The sequence below is a fragment of the Trichomycterus rosablanca genome, chromosome 21 (genome assembly GCF_030014385.1).
Source record: "Trichomycterus rosablanca isolate fTriRos1 chromosome 21, fTriRos1.hap1, whole genome shotgun sequence".
In the NCBI taxonomy this organism is placed as follows: Eukaryota; Metazoa; Chordata; class Actinopteri; order Siluriformes; family Trichomycteridae; genus Trichomycterus; species Trichomycterus rosablanca.
The window spans coordinates 15,441,200-15,461,369 of NC_086008.1; the positions used below are offsets into that span (position 1 = coordinate 15,441,200).

Below are 20,170 nucleotides of genomic sequence, written 5' to 3' on the forward strand. Positions count from 1 at the left end.
ATTCCAAGTGGGACAAAAAATACTTTGTCAAATACTTTGGTGTCAAACCACATTTCTTTAAACAGTAAAACATGGAAATAAATTAAGCTCAACAGTACTGAGCTGTATAGAATTTATCCTTACATGTTGAAGTGTCATTTTCATTTTTATTTCTTGGTAATTTATTGAGTATTAAGGACCAGATAAGTCCTTTCCAATCCCCCAAAAATGTTCTGTTTGGTGTAATAATTAAATCTGAGCCACAGTTAAGGTGCTGGGGTTTTATTCACTTGTACCATTGATAGCATGGAAAACAAGCCAAGCCTTGTAAGTTTTGAATGTGCATGTGTATTATCACAGTGGTTCTCAACCAGAGGGCGTGGCCCACTAGGGGGCCTCGGTGAGCTCGAGGGGTCCTGTTGCATTTTACAGAGAAGCAACAGGAATGAGAAAATCTATAGGCTATTAGCTTATGAAAGATCTCTTGTGATGTAATGGAAATCTATTTTAAACTACCTATAACCTACAGTGGGTCTTTAGGAACGGACAAATATTTGATTTGTCCACGTCAAAAGTGCAAAGGTCAACAGATAGGCATAACAAATGATTCCGATTCGGATGTTGATGCAGATCCCGTTGATGTAGACCAATGTGACGAAGCTCCGCAAGCACTAGAAGTACCAAGATATATACTATTATTCATTAATTATTCGAACACAGGGGAGGGGGTGGTGGGGTCTACGAGAAAAAAGGTTGAGAACCACTGTATTATCATACAATTTAGCTTGGAGATAAGTAACATTAATTTAAGGGCTACTAATCACTAACTGGTTTTAAGACTCGTATCATTAGAGTTTGTCCAGAAAGTTGTCTAAGGCTGGGATGCCCTCCTTAAGGCCTTTGCGCTTACGGGTCTCTGCAACAACCTGTGAGGGCCTGCTGTTGGCATCGTACGGATCTCCTTGCAGGATCTGCCAGTGGTCAAACACACACTGAGGGAAGGCCTGGCCGCCCGTGTTGGACCTTAGATCAGCTGTGAATCCTGTGGAGGGATAAAAATTTTGTGTTGGTGTTTTCTACTTGTGGAGTTCAAAGACAGTTTACAAACATTATCATTATCAGGCATAACATTATGACCATTTTCCTAATATTGACTTGGTCCCCATTTTGCTGCCAAAACCGCCCTGACCCGTCGAAGCATGGAGTCCACTAGACCTGAAAGTGTATGGTTGTATCTGGCACCAAGATGTTAGCAGCAAATCCTTTAACTCCTGTAAGTTGTGAGGTGGGGCCTCCATGGATCGGACTTGTTTGTCCAGCACATCCCACAGATGCTCGATTGGATTGAGATCTGGGGATTTTGGAGGCCAAGTTAACACCTCAAATCTGTTGTTGTGCTCCGCATGGGCACCCTGACTGGTCTGCGGCTATGCAGCCCCATAAGCAACAAACTGTGATGCACTGTGTATTCTGACACCTTTCTATCAGAACCAGCATTAACTTCTTCAGCAATCTGAGCTACAGTAGCTCGTCTGTTGGATCGGACCATGTGGGCCAGCCTTCGCTCCCCACATGCATTAATGAGCCTTGGCCGGCCATGACCCATGACCGCCGGTTTACCACTGTCTCTTCGTTGGACCACTTTTGATAGATATTGACCACTGCAGATGGGGAACACCCCACAAGAGCTGCAGTTTTGGAGATGCTCTGACCCAGTCGTCTAGCCATCACAATTTGGCCCTTGTCAAACTCGCTCAAATCCTCACGCTTGCCCATTTTTCCTGCTTCCAACATCAACTTTGAGGATAAAATGTTCATTTGCTGCCTAATATATCCCACCCACTAACAGGTGCCGTGATGAAGAGATAATCAGTGTTATTCACTTCACCTGTCAGTGGTCATAATGTTATGCCTGGTCGGTGTACACATACCTTAATTACAGCATAGCAATTTTAAATGTAACCTCCAGTCACTGAGATGACATGTTCTCCCTATTTGTGTGTGTGTGTTTTCAAAAAACAAACATTCAGGACAGTTAATTTTACTTTTAAGTCATTGAGTAAATGTGCGAGCGTGTGGTGCCCAATCAAGTGGCACTCAGTCCAGAGTGTATTACTGTCTTTCGGCCAGTGTTTCGGAGTGGTGCAGGGCCCACTGTGCCCACAAACTGGACAAAGTCACTCACTCACTCTCTTAACTGCTTATCCAATCAGGGTCGCAGGGTGGTGCTGGAGCCTATCCCAGCTTTTCAATGGGCGCAAGGCACACAATAACACCCTGGACAAGGCGCCAGTCCATCGCAGGGCAGTCACACATACACACACACACACAGAGCCATTCACCTATAGGGCAATTCAGTGTCTCCATTAACCTGACTGCATGTTTTTGGACTGTGAGAGGAAACCGGAGCTCCGGAGAAAACCCATGCAGATATAGGGAGAACATGCAAACTCCGCACCGAAAGGACCCGGACCACCCCGTCTGATGATCGAACCCAGGACCTTCTTGCTGTGAGGCGACAGTGCTACTCACTTAGCCACAGTGCCACCCCCCTGGATCAAGTAGTTAGTAAATATAATATAATCATTTACTGTTTAATAGATTTAAAACTGTCATCAGTTTAAAAAAATGCTTTTTTAAATAAAAAAAAAAAGTTTGCATGTTCGCCCCATGTTGGGTTGGGTTTCCATTAGGAGCTGTTTACCTCCCACAGTCCAAAGACATGTAAGTTAGGTGAGATACAAAATTGGCCATGACGGTGTTTGAAATTGAACTCATTGTGTGTAACCTGTAACTATCTGTCCTATTATGGGTGTTAAACATAATGTTAAAATCCTAATAAAATAATAAATAATAATAAAAGGTGGTCAAAAACACTGTTTGAAAAAAACATATACACTGATCAGCCATAACATTAAAACCACCCCCTGGTTTCTACACACACTGTCCATTTTATCAGCTCCACTTACCATATAGAAGCACTTTGTAGTTCTACAATTACTGACTGTAGTCCATCTGTTTCTCTTTATTTAGGTGGTGGATCATTCTCAGCACTGCAGTGACAATTACATGGTGGTGGTGTGTTAGTGTGTGTTGTGCTGGTATAAGATCTGACACAGCAGTGCTGCTGAAGCTTTTAAACACTGTGTCCACTCACTGTCCACTCTATTCGACACTTCTACCTAGTTGGTCCACCTTGTAGATGTAAAGTCAGAGATGATCGCTCATCTATTGCTGCTGTTTGAGTGGGTCATCTTCTAGACCTTCATCAGTGGTCACAGGGCGCTGCCCACGGGGTGCTGTTGGCAGGATGTTTTTGGTACAGCAGGGACAGTGAGGTGTTTAAAAAGTCAATCAGCGCTGCTGTGTCTGATCCACTCATACCAGCACAACACGCACTAACACACCACCACCATGTCAGTGTCACTGCAATGCTGAGAATGATCCACCACCTAAATAATACCTGCTCTGTGGTGGTCCTGACCATTGAAGAACAGCAGGAAAGGCTGCTAACAAAGCATGCAGAGAAACAGATGGACTACAGTCAGTAATTGTAGAACTACAAAGTGCTTCTACGTATATAGTAAGTGGAGCTGATAAAATGGACAGTGAGTGTAGAAACAAGGAGGTGGTTTTAATGTTATGGCTGATCAGTGTATATTCTTTATGGCCGTCTACTTTAGCCAGTTAGAAGTTCATATTTGAAGACTTACCAAATGATTCATTCACAGGGAGATATGCTTTTACTATAAATATGGGTGTCCCTGCCACCTGAGACTCCTCAAAGACATGGCCTCGCTTCCTGTTCAGGACACCGTAGATACCACCGACAACTTGTTCTGGACACTGGAGAAAATAGTGGTACATTAGGTAAATGTTTAATGCCAAAGGCATCACAATTACATTTCTTGAAACGGATCCAGTGTAATCAGACCAAATAAATAATAAAAGAGTTCATCCATGAGCTCCTTCTTTAAGATATAAAAACCCAAGATGATGTCTGCACAGCATGGTTTTGTGTACATGGTATATAATATTGAGGTGAATGTTCAAAGCCAACTGTCTTGAGTTGGGTTCCCAACTGTAATGGCTAAGCTGCAGCACATCTATGTTCTCCTTGCTCCTGGGTTTCAATCTTTGAGCAGCAAGGAGAACTTAAGAGACCCTCTTACTCCTCCCTAGTATGTCATAAATGTGTCCAATAATAATATCACAAGACATAACTGCTGCAAAACATTTGCATCAAGTGAGAAGTGTGCTTTCATTTTGTAAATTGCAAATAACTGTATTAGACTCGTAATGTATAAATATATACGAGGGATCTTCAAAAAGTTTCAGCACTTTTATATTTTGGTTGGAAACGGTGAGGGTGTAGTAGGAGCAGTAGTAATCTGTCATGTCTGATAGAGTCCGGCTGTAGCGCCATCTGATTTCCACCTTTTTGGACGCTCAAAGAAGCTTTAAGGGGAAAAAGATTTTCAAGTGATTATTATGTAAAAGCAGCAGTGCATCAGTTGGTACGATGCTGGGAAAAATGCATCGGAAGGTGACTGTAGGAAAGTGCAGAAACTTTCTGAAGAACCCATGTGATTTTTAAATGGCTATTTTGTTGCTGTAGTCCTGAATAAGACTCATTAGAAGAAGCTGCTCTACAGGACCCAGCATTACACTGACCAGACTGTACAACCCCAAATCAGAAAAAGTTGGGACAGGATGGAAAATGCAAGTAAACAAGTTGCAAGTTGTCTGGTCAACTTCATTTATTTGTTAATATACACCGATTGGGAATAACATTATGTGCAACCACCTTCCTAATATTGTGTTGGTCCCCCTTTTGCTGCCAAAACCGCCCCGACCTGTCGAGGCATGGACTCCACTAGACCCCTGAAGGTGTGCTGTAGCAGCAGATCCTTTAACTCCTGTAAGTTGTGAGGTGGGGCCTCCATGGATCGGACTTGTTTGTCCAGCACATTCCACAGATGCTCGACTGGATTTAGATCTGGGGAATTTGGAGGCCAAGTCAACACCTCAAACTCGTTGTTGTGCTCCTCAAACCATTCCTGAAGCATTTTTGCTTTGTGGCAGGGCGCATCATCCTGCTGAAAGAGGCCACAGCCATCAGGGAATACTGTTTTCATTAAATGGTGTACATGGTCTGCAACAATGCTTAGGTAGGTGCTAAGTGTCAAAGTTACATCCACATGGATGGCAGGACCCAAGGTTTCCCAGCAGAACATTGCCCAAAGCATCACACTGCCTCCGTCGGCATGCCTTTTGCCCATAGTGTTCCCCAGGTAAGCGACGTACACACACCCGGCCACCCACATGATGTAAAGGAAAACGTGATTCATAAGACCAGGCCACCTTCTTCAATTGCTCCGTGGTCCAGTTCCAATGCTCACGTGCCCATTGTTGGCGCTTTCAGCGGTGGACAGGGGTCAGCATGGGCACCCTGACTGGTCTGCAGCTATGCAACAAACTGTGCTGCACTGTGTATTCTGACACCTTTCTATCAGAATCAGCATTAACAGAATCTGACCTGCAGTAGCTCGTCTGTTGGATCGAACCACACAGGCCAGCCTTTGCTCCCCACGTGCATCAATGAGAAAGAAATAATGCTTTTTAATTTGTATTTCCTATCTGTCCCAACTTTTTTTAATTTGGGGTTGTATAATAAATCATTGAGTGCATCCTTGTGTAGGCTTTACGTTACATCTTGTAAACCACAGTGGAACCAGATTGCCATCATTTTTATTAATGAAGTATTTTTCGTTTTGTGTTTCATTTTGATGCATAACCTGCAACGCAAACCTTTATCATTTAAGGTTTCAAACGTACCTGAATCTCCACCAGATAAATGGGCTCCATGAGTCTTGGCTGGGCAGTAAGCACAGAGGCGTAGAGAACTCTTCTGGCGGTGGGAATGATCTGGCCGCCCCCTCTGTGTATGGCGTCGGCATGCAGGGTAACATCATGGATGTCGAATCGCACCCCTCTCATGTTCTCTTCACAAAGCGCTCCCTAAAGAAATTTTACTGTTAAGTGACCTGTGATGCAGAGATGTTCACAAGTCACGAGTCATGTCACAAGTCTTTAGACTAGAGTTCGAATCAAGTCACGAGTCTTTAGGCTAGAGTCTGAGTCAAGTCACGAGTCAATATAATATACACAAAACATATATTGGAAATGTAGCGTATAAATAAACATATAATATGTAAGTTCAGATAAAAAAACAACAGATTAGCAACTGTATTTTACCGTTTTACTTAGTGCCTTTACTTTTCTAGTCATTGTGCAAATGAATGTCAATTCTGTAACAAGAAGGTACCAGTTAAAAGCTTCAACTGATACGTTTTGTTTTCATTGCAAAACAAAAGCGCGTGATAAATCACGGCACAGCGGCCAAAATCCAAAACACAGCAAAAAACATCATAACCACTCTTACCTTAGCTTATGTTCTTCCAGATTCTATTAAATTTAATTCCCATTAGAATATAATCTGTTATTTTGTAAATGTGCTTATAATTAAAAACCTCCAAACTTTTCCTGGTTGTGAAGTAAAACACGAACTCGTTAGAAAGCCAATCGAGCGTTTCATTGATACATCATCTGTGTGACGCAAACTGAATAAATGCAAATAACAGCATTTCTTACTAACAATTCAAATCAGAAGGTCTGATTGATTCAGAAAGCGCTCTTTCAACCATTAGCGTCAATTCTGTAGGAGCGTTCCATTCACCCCAGTTGTTCCTGTGAAGTGCACTACGTAGGGTATTCCATCATTTTAAGTGAGATTCCAATCCAAAAATAACAAAAATGTTAAAATGAAGTGAACGTCAAACTGTGGGGGGTAGGGAGTGACGCTTCATCACTAAGCCGGAAGCTGGTTGTGACATTAACACATTGCGTGCGTTGCGGGTACATATATATATATATATATATATATATATATGTAAGTAAGTAAGTAAATTTTATTTATAAAGCACTCTTAAAACAACTTACGTTGACCAAAGTGCTGTACATCGAATAAGCATACATAACACAACAATATATTAAAAAAGTAAGAACCAAATAAAAAAATACAGAGTAAGAGACAAAATAAAACAAATACAAATAGACTAAACAATTATAATTACCACGGCTCCTCACTGTTCAAATGCCAGCTTATAAAGGTATGTTTTTAGGAGTGATTTAAAAACAGCGGCCGAAGGTGCTTGTCGAATATTAGGAGGTAGAGTGTTCCATAGCCTCGGAGCATAAACTGCAAATGCACGATCACCTTTTAGCTTCAAACGAGCCCTAGGAACAGTCAACAAATTCTGAGTGGCTGATCTTAAAGATCGCTGTGCGGTTGCGGGAGAAAGCATACCACTGAGATAAGCCGGGGCTTGACCATTAAGCGCTTTAAAAACAAATAAAAGCACTTTAAAATGAATCCTGTGCTGAACAGGCAGCCAATGTAGTGAGGCAAGGACTGGTGTAATATGGTTTCTTTTCTTGGTATTAGTCAGTAACCTTGCTGCTGCATTCTGGACTACCTGCAAGCGCCGCAACAGAGACTGACTAATCCCAATATACAGAGAATTACAGTAGTCAATTCTTGCAGAAATGAATGCATGAATAACTTTTTCCAGGTCAGAATAGCAGAGAAAAGGCTTAATCTTCGCAATATTTCTGAGCTGGAAGAAGCTATTCCTTACCACAGAGTTGATTTGTTTATCAAATCGGAGGTCAGAGTCAAAGATAACACCAAGATTTCTCACAGATGTTTTGACACATGTAGACAAGTGACCAAGGTTATTGGAGACACTATTGATGTGATGAGGACCCCCAAAAACGATAACCTCTGACTTGCTTTCATTCAGCTGAAGAAAATTGTCAGCCATCCACCTCTTTATGTCCTCAAGACAACTGCTAAGAGATGTTAACGAGCCATTGTCATTCGGTCTAATGGGAAGATAAAGCTGTATGTCATCAGCATACAGGTGAAAGCTGACATTGTGCTTCCTAATTATTTGACCCAATGGCAGCATATAGAGAGAAAAAAGGAGGGGCCCTAGTATGGACCCTTGTGGAACACCACAAGAGACATCAGCAGAAGAAGAGAAATAGCTGCTAATATTCACTGAAAAGGTTCTATTCTTAAAATAAGATATGAACCAATTCAGGGCCTCTCCCTGTAACCCCACCCACTTTTCCAGGCGACCAACAAGTATGTCATGGTCAACAGTATCAAAAGCAGAACTAAGGTCCAATAAAATGAGGATGGCACAATTTCCCTCATCAACAGTAAGTAGCAAGTCATTTGTCACCTTCAGAAGAGCAGATTCAGTGCTGTGCATAGACTTAAAGCCAGATTGAAAAATCTCAAAAATACCATCTCTACTCAAAAATGGTAAAAGCTGAGAATATACAACCTTTTCCAGCAATTTAGCCAAGAATGGTAATTTAGAAATCGGCCTATAGTTACTAACCACTGTAGCATCAAGATTATGCTTTTTGAGCAGAGGTGTAACTACAGCATGTTTAAAGCATGCTGGAACAGTACCAGTGGCAAGGGAAGTATTAATGATATCCAGGACAAAAGGTCCTAATATATCAAATGTCTCCCTAACTATCTGTGGGGGCATCACATCAAGTGGGGAGGTTGTTGGCTTTGTTTTCAGCACCAAATCTGTTAATTCGGAGATTGAAACAGCCTCAAACTTTTCAAACATACCTGGGCACGGCGGTGGAAGTGGAGAATCTATACCCAAGTAAGTAATGCCAGACCTAATTGTTTCAGTTTTTTCCACAAAAAAGTTTAAAAACTCTTCACATACTCTAGAAGAAGGAACATTTCCAACTTCGGGTGATGATTTAAGTAAAGAATTTATTGGGTCATTTATTTAGGTCTATATATATATATATGGGATCAAGGGACTTTAATAAAAAAAAAAATGCAGGGTAACATCATGGATGTCATATACTGTCATGTGACCTGTGCAACCTGTGCTTCATTCATATGTTCAAAATTATGTTCCCTTGTCTCCGCCCTTGCCTTTTCATTTGTCCTCACCTTCATCATGGTCACCTGTTCCCTGCTGTGTAAGCATTGTCTTGTGTATAATTTACCCATGCTCCCCTATTCAGGTTGAGAACTGTTGGATTAAAATTAGGTGAAGCAGGATAGCGTAGCTTAGCCTAAAACCCTCCTTGTTGCAGCTTGTTGTAATATAATCTTGATGTCCATGTTCATGTTTGTAGCCTGACCTTGAGATCCATGTTCTTTATTATATCCTAGCCTTTCCTTGTCCTGGTTTCCCCCCATAGTACCCTGCCCTTCAAGACCTTGTTTAACCTTAAGCTTAGTTTTAGCATGGGAATTAGCATTCCTGATTTTGTCCAGTTTAGGGTTCAGATTAGTGGATATGGGAATCTGTGTCAAGAGTTTCTTTTAAGAGTTAGCATTTAGTGTTAGCATTGCTGTTAGCTTAGCATAGCCTTTAGCCTGGCGATACATGTTGGTAGAGTAGTTCCCCACCTGTGTTTAGTGTGTCTTTTTTGCTATTTCATTGATGCATTTTCTCTCTATTTCTCCAAATTTAGCGTAGCCAATTAGTCTTCCACTTCTTGGGACACGATCGCACCCTTTAGCACGTGTGCAGTCCACCGACCCCTTCTTTTTTTATGCATTTGCTCCCTTTTTCTCTGGATTTTTTAGTGCGTCCAATTTTGAACCAATTGCATTATGCTTCATTTCTACTGGTGCTGACCCCTAGCCCCTGATTGAGGAGAGCTGACACACGTCCCCTCCGATATGTGAGCAGTAGCCGACTGCATTTTTTCACCTGCACCAGCTGAGTTCATATGCGAATCAGCCCTGTGCACGGAGAGCCACACCCTGATCAGCATTACTCCTCTACTCTGTGCAAACACCATCAACCAGCCAGTAGAGGTCGTAACCGCATCATTTATGAGGTCCCTATCCGGCTCCCTAACCCTGTATGAACAACAACCAAACGTTGTTCATGTAGCTGCCCAGCCCAGCCGGATGGCAAAGCCGAGATTTGATACGATGTATTCGAAATCCCAGCTCTGGTGTGCTAGCGTATTTGACCGCTGACCCCTTCTTATTCGCCCATACTTAGGTCAGTCTTGTGCATGGAGAGTCATGCACTGTTCTCCACATTTCTCCACTTCTGTACGTGCGCATCCGGCTACTAACCAGGGTCCTTATACAGCATCAAAGACCCCACCCACCCACAGACTTATTAGTCTGGTCTGTTCCCACCTAGCAGACTAGTGGCCAAATTTGTCTGCTGCAGGCAGCAACTGTGCCAATATGCCATCATATTACAATGATGTTGATGGGTATAAGAAACTTACCATTAGACATGATTCTACCATAGACTGAACGTATTGAAGGTGAAGTAGTTACTTTCATTGTGCTTTTTAATATTATTTTGTCCTAATTAATTTACTTTTTACCTAATTTAATGTTCCCCTCTGCTAGATTTTTGGACCTGGAATCTATAAAGTTGCTTTGAAACACTGTCCATAGTAAAAAGATACGATTAAAGAGTGATATACAAATACATTTTACTTGGGGTGTGTTCGAAAGCCTAGTGAGCTCTCTACATAGACGCATTTTACGTCATCCTACATGCTCCTGAGAAGGAGGCTGTTCGAATTCTTAGATGCCTTAAAATGCTGCCTACTGAGGCACCTTAAATTTGACTGGTATTTTGACTAAATATCGAGGGAGCATCCGATGCTGCCTTATCAGTGAAGGCAATGGCATGAGGCTAACTGTGTTAGCTGAGTAAGCGAAACCCAATCTAATCTCTGTCTAAGTAGTGCGTTCAAATAACCTCCCTCATAAGTCAATGACTTTTTAGAATCCTCTCTATTTAGGCAGCTGCCTATGTAGGCATAAAGACAGCAAGGCAGCTCACTAGGTCTTCGAACAGACCCTTGGTGTACTTCCACTTCCACTTCACACTAAAATCTGTGCACTGTATTAGTATTAAAGAACATGTAATCATTGTGCGCTGGCCTAGTATTAAAGAACCCAAACCATCATTATTAAATAAATTCAATTTACAATTTTAAATAGGGCTTTACTTACCTCTTTTGTTGCCCACTGGAACCCAGCTACCACACTGTCTTTGATCTCGTTTAGGTACTGCACTCCCTTTGTGATGTCCACCAGAACATTGGGTCCTGTTCCATCCGGTCCAAAGCACCAAATCTTGCGAGCCTCGGTGACCTCCCACTCATACTTTTCGGCCAGGTAGCGAGCTCTCTGTTTAAGTTCTTGCCTGGCGGACACGTCCCCCTTATCGATATCCTCAGCCAAGCCATCTGGGAACGGACGGGCTTTCATGTACAGACGGTTGTGCTTGTTGGGCGATTTGGACAGGCAAACCTGGTCAGAATCGTCACTCACTGTTTCACGATAGGACACCACTGGGTCCGATTTCTGTTAAACGAAAATATATTCCACACTTAGAATCATGTTTGATTTTTGATGGTTTGGTTTCAGTGCCATGTGATGACAGAAATAAAAATGCTGGTATTATGTTTACTTATTTTAATAAAAGTCTAATCCTAAAACCTAATCCTAGGACAAATTTATATGGGTGTCGATATACAGTCGATATATCTAAAATATAAAACCCATTTTCACAAATGTTGGGACATTTTCTAAAATGCAATAAAAGAATCTATGATTGCTTAATACTGTTGAATATTTACGTAATTGATAAAAGTAGAAAGAAAAGACTTCCAATGTTTTCACTGATCAATTTCATTGTATTTTGTAAATACAAATACACCGACTAAGCATAACATTATGACCACTGACAGATGAAGAGAATAACACTCATTATCTCTTCATCACAGCCCCTGTTAGTGGGTGGGAAATATTAGGCAGCAAGTGAACATTTTATCCTCAAAGCTGATGTGTTAGATTTGAGCGAGTTTGACAAGGGCCAAACTGTGATGGCTAGACGACTGGGTCAGAGCATCCAAAACTGCAGCTCTTGTGGGGTGTTCCCGGTCTGCAGTGGTCAGTATCTATCAAAAGTGGTCCAAGTAAGGAACAGGGGTAAACCGGCGACAGGGTCATGGGCGCCCAAGGCTCATTGATCCAACAGACGATTCTCCTCTTCATGCTGCACCATACATTTTCAATAGAAGACCAATCTGAACTGCAGGCAGGCCAGTCAAGCACACGCAACAAAATCTTTCTCTGCAAAGCCACACTGTTATAGTGAAATAAACTGCATCTCCCACAATGCATGCCGATTTTGTGACCTGCAAAGTGATGTTAAGAAAAATTTACAAATAATCCCAAAATGTACAAGAAGGAGGCAATTTAATAAAAGATGGGAAAGTGAAAACAAGTTTGGGCTTCAGAAAGAGAAACCGGTATGTCTCTTGTGTTATGAGGCCGTGTCTGTGGTAAAGGAGTACAGTATAAATGTACATATACATTATAAATATACAGTATAAATTTAGCCTCCAAGACTTAAAAGGCAGACTGCAATCACAGCAGGATACGTTACAATCAGCCCTTTGAGGGCCACCATAATGTAGATGTGGCCCTCGGTGAAAATGAGTTTGACACCACTGTAAATCTAGTGTATTCCAGCTAAACCTTTTGCAGGTTTGCTGCGTTGTAACTTTGGAACGTCTGAACAGTATTCTCATTGGTGTCTCTATGTTCAGTCAAGGTCTTGGAAAACATCTTATTTAATGTGGAGGGTGCTGAACAGGTACAGAAACCTTTGGACCTGGGTTTGAGCCTTATCCCTAGTCACTGTATGGGATAAGTTTAGCAAGTGCCTCACTTACTGTGTGCATTTCCGTGAAACATTGTGAATAATGTTTATTTCCATATTCTAGACCAGTGTTTCTCAACCTTTTTTCAGTCACGGCACCCTTTAAAAGTATTCAAAATCTCGAGTCACACCAGTCTAAAATGTATTAAAAAACGTACACTCTGCATTCCTCGGACTGCTAACACACAAAAACACTACAGGGAAGAGACGTACTGTGGTTGCATTGCATTAAGCTTCAGAAAAATCCTCTCTTGTGCAGAGATGAGCCTGTGTTTGTTTCTGCTTTAAAACATACGTGCCATGAACCAATCAGATTTAACATCATTAAACAAGTTTATAGTTTATTTCTCAATTATTTGTCATTATACCACTAGCACTGCTCATTGTCTGCATGGTTTCTCTGTAGCTCGGTTACGGCTCTCAGACTCAAACTCAAAAGAAGCTTTATTGGCATGACATTCGTATTGCCAAAGCTCAGTTACAGAGAAATAATAAAAAGAACAATAAAAAAGAACAAATACAGTGGGGGAAATAAGTATTTGATCCCCTGCTGATTTTGTAAGTTTACCCCCTTACAAAGACTTGAACAGTATAATTTTATGGAAGGTTTATTTTAACAGAGAGAGACAGAATATCAACAAAAAATCCAGAAAAAAAACATTAAATAAAAGTTATAAATTAATTTGTATTTAATTGAGGAAAATAAGTATTTGATCCCCTACCAACCAGCAAGAATTCTGACCCCCACAGACCGGTTATGTGCCCATGAGGCACACAAATTAGTCCTGTCCCTGTATAAAAGACTCCTGTCACAGAATCAGTTTCTTCCGTTCAAATCTCTCGACCACCATGGGCAAGACCAAAGAGCTATCAAAGGACATCAGGGACAAGATTGTAGACCTGCACAAGGCTGGAATGGGCTACAAGACCATCAGCAAGAAGCTTGGTGAGAAAGAGACCACTGTTGGTGCGATAATTCGAAAATGGAAGAAATACAAGATCACAGTCAATCACCCTCACTCTGGAGCTCCATGCAAGATCTCACCTGGTGGGGTAAGAATGATTCTGAGAAAAGTGAGGTCAGTCCAGAATTACACGGGAGGAGCTTGCCAATGATCTCAAGGGAGCTGGGAGCACAGTCACCAAGATAACCATTAGTAACACACTTCGCCGTAATGGATTGAGATCCTGCAGTGCCCGCAAAGTCCCTTTGCTCAAGAAGGCTCATGTACAGGCCCGTCTGAAGTTTGCCAATGAACATCTGAATGATTCAGAGAAAGGTTGGGAGAATGTGATATGGTCAGATGAGAGCAAAATTGAGCTCTTTGGCATCAACTCCACTCGCCGTGTTTGGAGGCAAAGAAATGCCCAGTGGGGATGGTGTTCTTGGGGTCATATCCAGCATTTCTCTGCTCCCAGCTCCCTTGAGATCATTGACAAGCTCCTCCCGTGTAATTCTGGGCTGACCTCACCTTTCTCAGAATCATTCTTACCCCACCAGGTGAGATCTTGCATGGAGCTCCAGAGCGAGGGCGATTGACTATGATCTTGTATTTCTTCCATTTTCGAATTATCGCACCAACAGTGGTCTCTTTCTCACCAAGCTTCTTGCTGATGGTCTTGTAGCCCATTCCAGCCTTGTGCAGGTCTACAATCTTGTCCCTGACGTCCTTTGATAGCTCTTTGGTCTTGCCCATGGTGGTCGAGAGATTTGAACGGAAGAAACAAAAATTCTGTGACAGGAGTCTTTTATACAGGGACAGGACTAATTTGTGTGCCTCATGGGCACATAACCGGTCTGTGGGGGTCAGAATTCTTGCTGGTTGGTAGGGGATCAAATACTTATTTTCCTCAATTAAATACAAATTAATTTATAACTTTTATTTAATGTTTTTTTTCTGGATTTTTTGTTGATATTCTGTCTCTCTCTGTTAAAATAAACCTTCCATAAAATTATAGACTGTTCAAGTCTTTGTAAGGGGGTAAACTTACAAAATCAGCAGGGGATCAAATAATTATTTCCCCCACTGTATATACAAAACAGTTACTTGTGCAAAAATATAAAATAGAATAAAATATTAATAAAAACAGTGCAAAATAATAACAATAAAAATTATAATATTTACATTAATGAGCTCTTTCTCTCTCTGTATGTGTGTGTGTGTCGGTGTGTGTGTCGCTTGCTCTCTCCGCGATACTGAAAGTGATATGAATTTCGACAATAAACAGCTCTTATTATGACTAATTCCCTCTACTTATGGAAGCGGAATGGTTGAATTACAGCCAATAAGAACTGCACAGAAATATAAATATATATATACAGGTGCTGGTCATAAAATTAAAATATCATGAAAAAGTTTATTTACTTCAGTAATTCCATTCAAAAAGTGAAACTTGTATATTATATTCATTCATTACACACAGACTGATATATTTCAAATGTTTATTTCTTTTAATGTTGATGATTATAACTGACAACTAATGAAAACCCCAAATTCAGTATCTCAGAAAATTAGAATATTGTGACAAGGTACAATATTGAAGACACCTGGTGCCACACTCTAATCAGCTAATTAACTCAAAACACCTGCAAAGGCCTTTAAATGGTCTCTCAGTCTAGTTCTGTAGGCTACACAATCATGGGGAAGACTGCTGACTTGACAGTTGTCCAAAAGACGACCATTGACACCTTGCACAAGAAGGGCAAGACACAAAAGGTCATTGCTAAAGAGGCTGGCTGTTCACAGAGCTCTGTGTCCAAGCACATTAATAGAGAGGCGAAGGGAAGAAAAAGCTGTGGTAGAAAAAAGTGTACAAGAAATAGGGATAACCGCACCCTGGAGAGGATTGTGAAACAAAACCCATTCAAAAATGTGGGGGAGATTCACAAAGAGTGGACTGCAGCTGGAGTCAGTGCTTCAAGAACCACCACGCACAGACGTATGCAAGACATGGGTTTCAGCTGTCGCATTCCTTGTGTCAAGCCACTCTTGAACAAGAGACAGCATCAGAAGCGTCTCGCCTGGGCTAAAGACAAAAAGGACTGGACTGCTGCTGAGTGGCCCAAAGTTATGTTCTCTGATGAAAGTAAAATTTGCATTACCTTTGGAAATCAAGGTCCCAGAGTCTGGAGGAAGAGAGGAGAGGCACAGAATCCACGTTGCTTGAGGTCCAGTGTAAAGTTTCCACAGTCAGTGATGGTTTGGAGTGCCATGTCATCTGCTGGTGTTGGTCCACTGTGTTTTCTGAGGTCCAAGGTAAACGCAGCCGTCTACCAGGAAGTTTTAGAGCACTTCATGCTTCCTGCTGCTGACCAACTTTATGGAGATGCAGATTTCATTTTCCAACAGGACTTGGCACCTGCACACAGTGCCAAAGCTACCAGTACCTGGATTAAGGACCATGGTATCCCTGTTCTTAATTGGCCAGCAAACTCGCCTGACCTTAACCCCATAGAAAATCTATGGGGTATTGTGAAGAGGAAGATGCGATACGCCAGACCCAACAATTCAGAAGAGCTGAAGGCCACTATCAGGACTCTCATAACACCTGAGCAGTGCCACAGACTGATGGACTCCATGCCACGCCGCATTGCTGCAGTAATCCAGGCAAAAGGAGCCCCAGCTAAGTATTGAGTGCTGTACATGCTCATACTTTTCATGTTCATACTTTTCAGTTGGCCAACATTTCTAAAAATCCTTTTTTTGTATTGGTCTTAAGTAATATTCTAATTTTCTGAGATACTGAATTTGGGCTTTTCATTAGTTGTCAGTTATAATCATCAACATTAAAAGAAATAAACATTTGAAATATATCAGTCTGTGTGTAATGAATGAATATAATATACAAGTTTCACTTTTTGAATGGAATTACTGAAATAAATCAACTTTTTCATGATATTCTAATTTTATGACCAGCACCTGTGCGGCTCCCAGAGGTGCGACTCGGTTCCTTTTGTTCATTTTAAAGAGCCGTTCAATAGAATCGGATCGTTCGCGAACGACCAATCATTATAGGCAACGCACGCAACCCGTGTTGACGTTGTAGCATGGGGAAAGGGGCGTGTGAGACAAATTTTGATCTTTAAGGCAGCAAATGGTCTACATTTTCATGATAAGTTGACATTTTTGTATTTTAAATTTATTTCATAATATCAGTAACGTCAGAATTTTTTTGACGGCACCCCTGACGAAGCCAGACGGCACCCTGGTTGAGAAAGGCTGTTCTAGACCCTATCTACACTCTAAAAAGTAATGTGTCATTTTTTCTACACAGCTACTGTGTCCTGCGGTCTGTAACACACTTTGTGTCATTTCTGGCCCCTTTTTACACAGACACGTGTAAACTAATAGTTAGTCTACACATTTATGTGTAGAACTGTGAGAAAATACATTGTTTAAAAATATATATTTATTTAATTTTACTTAAATTTGTTGGATAAAATAATGGCATTTATGACTAAAAACATAGATTATTTCACATGTAAGATTAAAATTAAATAAATAAATAAAAATATGCGTTAACCAATCACATTTCTCCTATCAAGTACAGTATATCTCAGTGTTTCATGGTTGATTCCCTCTTTTTGGACCATGCAAGGAAAGGAGCAGGATCCGTCCTTATACCCTTATTGGTAAGTTGCAAAAGGAACTAGTATTGAGTGTTTTATTAATGTTTATTTAGTTCATGTTTATCAGTGTTTTGTTGTGTGTTTTATAAAGTCAAGCAAAGCTATAAAAAGTAGGTTTTAACCCTGTGACCTGTTTTAACAATCGACTTTAATTGACAATTGACTTAGTTAAGTAAAAAAGGAGGCACTGAATAACATTAATATAAACCTAAGTTTGCTTTTCTGTTCCTATTCAGCAATAAATGTTATGTTAAACCTGACTAGTCTTTCTTTTTATTGGTATTATTTATCGTTAGCTAACTGGCTAACCGTTAATTGGACTTTTAGTTTGCTCAAAATGGCACCAAAACAGACTGACTGTGGATAAGGTTACCATAGCAACCCTCTGTGTTTTCGGTGTTCTCAAGGTAACTTACTTAACTGACCTATTGGGACTGTGTGGTTACAGTGATTGAGTAACATATTTAAGTTAAATCTCAATATGAGAAGCGAATTTTAATTCGCTTAGTTTAGCTCAGTTCGTTTTACTGAATCGGTTCTTTTAAATCATCCGTTTAAACGAATCGAAAAAACTGAATCGATTGATTCATTAGGACTGTTAAGAGGCTGAGTGCATTCATAAGTATCGAAGTATTGACTCCTTAATCACAGCTGTTTATTTTACATTCTACCTTAAACAGTACAACAGTGGATGCCTGGATGTAAATGCTAAACTACTTAAGGTGGAACGAAAACTTTAAATAATTAGTTAACTCAAATATCACAGTCATAACTTGCATAAATTCAGAGAACTAATGTTATTTTTATTATTTATCCACTCTGGAAGCAAAGGTATTCACTGAAACGAGTTGTTCGGAAGAATCGGTTCTTTGAATCGAATCGTTAGCAACATTGCCTAACATCATTAGCATTAAAGCTGGTAGTGGTGGATATATTTAGGGTAAGGCAACTAATTAAATAATAAAACTCCTCCAAAATTCATCATCCGATTTACTTTATTCTGGTAAAGGAAACATTTTAGCTTGTACGCTGTAACTAGTTTTCAGGTGACTTGTTTAATAATTTGTTAAACAGCCTATGTGAATAATTAGACAGCTGATGACAAATTTGGAGGAATATTAGTTGTGTTAGCTGATTACTCATTTGGTTGGTTGAATAATCCGAATGTTATTCAAAATATTAAATGTTGTAAATGTTTAATTCAGTTAATATTTTGTATTGTGTACAAGACAGAGAGAATCACAGCACCTTGTAATGATATTTTTTTTGTCTTTCTTTTAGGACAGAGAAACAGATGTTTTACGAGTTCTTGCAACCATCTTTAAGAATGGGAAAGAACACAAAAGAAACTGCATTTGAATATTTAAAAGTGTGTTTGGGCCTTTACTATTTATCCATTTGTATTTTCAATACATTCTTAATCCATTATTCATTACAAAATATTGAATATTTTAATACGTTTTTGTACCTTTACTGTTAAACTGTTTGTAATCTTGTTTTAATTTATTACTTGTCACAGAAAATGTTATTTAAACATTTGTAATATTATACAGTAAAATAAAATGGCTACAAATTTTTACACCTGTTTCCATTTGTATTAGTCTTTATTTTACCCATTTTCTTGATTACACATAATCAACACACATTGTGTGTTAATTATCCTGACACAGTGGGTGTGCAAAAACAGGATGACACATTTACTGTGTTTAAATCAACCCAGTATGTGTCGTACCTGAGCACACTCATCACGTGTTGAAATTCCACACAGTGGGTGTGTTCGAAAACCTAGAGAGCTGCCTTGCTGTCTTACTGTCTACATAGGCAGTTGATTTAGTAGAGAGGATTCTAATAAGTTAGTGACTTAAAAGGCAGGTTATTCGAGCGCACTACTTAGATAGCGATTCCATCGGGTTTAGCATTTAGCATCTAGCATCTCGCCATTAAAACCAATAAACTGAGGTAGCATAGCACGCTAACGTCAATATAACATCTTCCTTCATGTACCGATAACGGTTAAATTTCCTGACAAGCTCGAACTTGCAAATAAAAACACTCGGTACAAGTTTATACAAGTTAAAAATCAGTAATATTTTATTTACGTTTGAAAATAACTCCATTCGTTTCTCCGCCCCGTCAGCCATGAATGCTGGGATTGTCTTGATCACTAAGGCAGCGTTCGATGCTCACTCGTTCTTGAGCCAAAATAACATTGATATAATAAGATGCCTCAGAAGTGTGGATTTTAAGGCATCTAGGATTTCGAACAGCCTCCTTCTCAGGAGCGCGCACAGGATGATGTAAAATGCTGCCTATGTAGACAGCTCCCTAGCTTTTCGAACACACCCAGTGTGTGTCATTTTTAACACGTCTTTTTAGAGTGTAGAATGTTTTACTGCCCTGAGCACCCCAGATTAACCAGCTTTACCTTCAAGGGAATACAGGCGTGATCTTCTTCGAGATCCTTTAAACAGATTTCCAGATGTAGCTCTCCTGCCCCAGCCACGATATGCTCACCAGACTCTTCAATGATACACTGTCAAGCATAACAAAGGCATAAGGTTTAACTTCTCAAACAGTGTTTGTAAGAACCTTAAAAAATATATTCATTTTATTGTATTAAAGAATGGATTCGAGTGCACAGATGGAGCAGCTGTAAAACACACTAGCACACCAGAGCTGACATCCCAAACTCGCGAGTTCGAATCTCAGCTCTGCTTTCGGCAGGCCAAACACC

At 40.4% G+C, this 20,170-nt stretch overlaps 1 protein-coding gene and 1 long non-coding RNA gene across 2 annotated transcripts in view; one reads left to right on the forward strand and one right to left on the reverse strand.

The window, feature by feature from the left end:
• Positions 1–245: 245 nt before the first annotated feature.
• The window catches only part of eef2l2 (eukaryotic translation elongation factor 2, like 2), a 45,424-nt gene continuing 25,499 nt past the window's right edge, over positions 246–20,170 (reverse strand). The window contains 5 exon segments of the mRNA XM_063017453.1: positions 246–1,021; positions 3,693–3,825; positions 5,818–6,000; positions 11,090–11,443; positions 19,862–19,969. Of these exon segments, the coding sequence (XP_062873523.1) occupies positions 828–1,021; positions 3,693–3,825; positions 5,818–6,000; positions 11,090–11,443; positions 19,862–19,969 (972 nt within the window). The 3' untranslated portion in view covers positions 246–827.
• Positions 16,913–18,896, forward strand: LOC134335071 (uncharacterized). The gene is made up of 3 exons (XR_010015539.1): positions 16,913–17,056; positions 17,358–17,439; positions 18,718–18,896. It is a non-coding gene; the product is annotated as an uncharacterized LOC134335071 (long non-coding RNA).